This window comes from Miniopterus natalensis, chromosome 18 (assembly GCF_054644295.1).
Source record: "Miniopterus natalensis isolate mMinNat1 chromosome 18, mMinNat1.hap1, whole genome shotgun sequence".
In the NCBI taxonomy this organism is placed as follows: Eukaryota; Metazoa; Chordata; class Mammalia; order Chiroptera; family Miniopteridae; genus Miniopterus; species Miniopterus natalensis.
In genome coordinates, this window is record NC_142098.1 from 37,280,001 (window position 1) to 37,280,623 (window position 623).

General features: G+C 50.7%; 1 protein-coding gene across 1 annotated transcript in view; it reads left to right on the plus strand.

The window, feature by feature from the left end:
* Positions 1 to 352, plus strand: part of PNMA8A (PNMA family member 8A) — a 2,701-nt gene extending 2,349 nt beyond the window's left edge. Inside the window, exon 3 of the mRNA XM_087826781.1 lies at positions 236 to 352. Coding sequence (XP_087682907.1) covers positions 236 to 252 — 17 coding nt within the window. The 3' untranslated portion in view covers positions 253 to 352. The remainder of the gene's footprint in view (positions 1 to 235) is intronic.
* The last annotated feature ends 271 nt before the right edge of the window (positions 353 to 623 follow it).

Sequence of the window (623 nt, forward strand, 5' to 3'; positions counted from 1 at the left end):
AGTGTCACTGTGGTATCTTCAGATCATTCTGCCACTCCATCTGCTCATCCCCCTCTGTAAGAATTGAATGGTTTGGGGTTATGTTTGTGCGGGTAGGTGGCTTTGAGGATGGAGGGTTCTGGAGGTGGGGTTGGGGGATAGAAATGTTCAGGGACATAGACAATCTCAGGAAGTAAAAAAAATTCCAAGCGACACTTCTGCTTCACCTCTTGAGCTGTCTCATTTATATCCGCAGAGCCCAGGAAACTTTGAGTTGGGCGACCACCAAGCTGAAAGAAAACCAAGGAAGTTCCCAGTTGGGAGCAAAGCTTTTTCTTGTCATTGAACGAATCAAGACTCTGGACTTTATTAGGGACCCGCTTTCAGAGGTAAATGCTGCATAAGACCTTAGGTGGGAGGAATGAAGGTGTACGTACCCCTGTGCTGCTTTCCCTGCCAGGCCTGCTTTACACCTCCCCCTAGACTCACCTTTGAGTCCGGTGAGTCAATAAGCAGATGGGAAAATCCTAGAACACTCATCTTGGCCCTGGGCAGGGTCACTGTTACGCTGTCCGTGCCTGGCCTTTCTCCCCCACTCCCTGCTGCTTCTGAGCGGCCGGCTGACCTAGGGCCTGGCGTTCTTA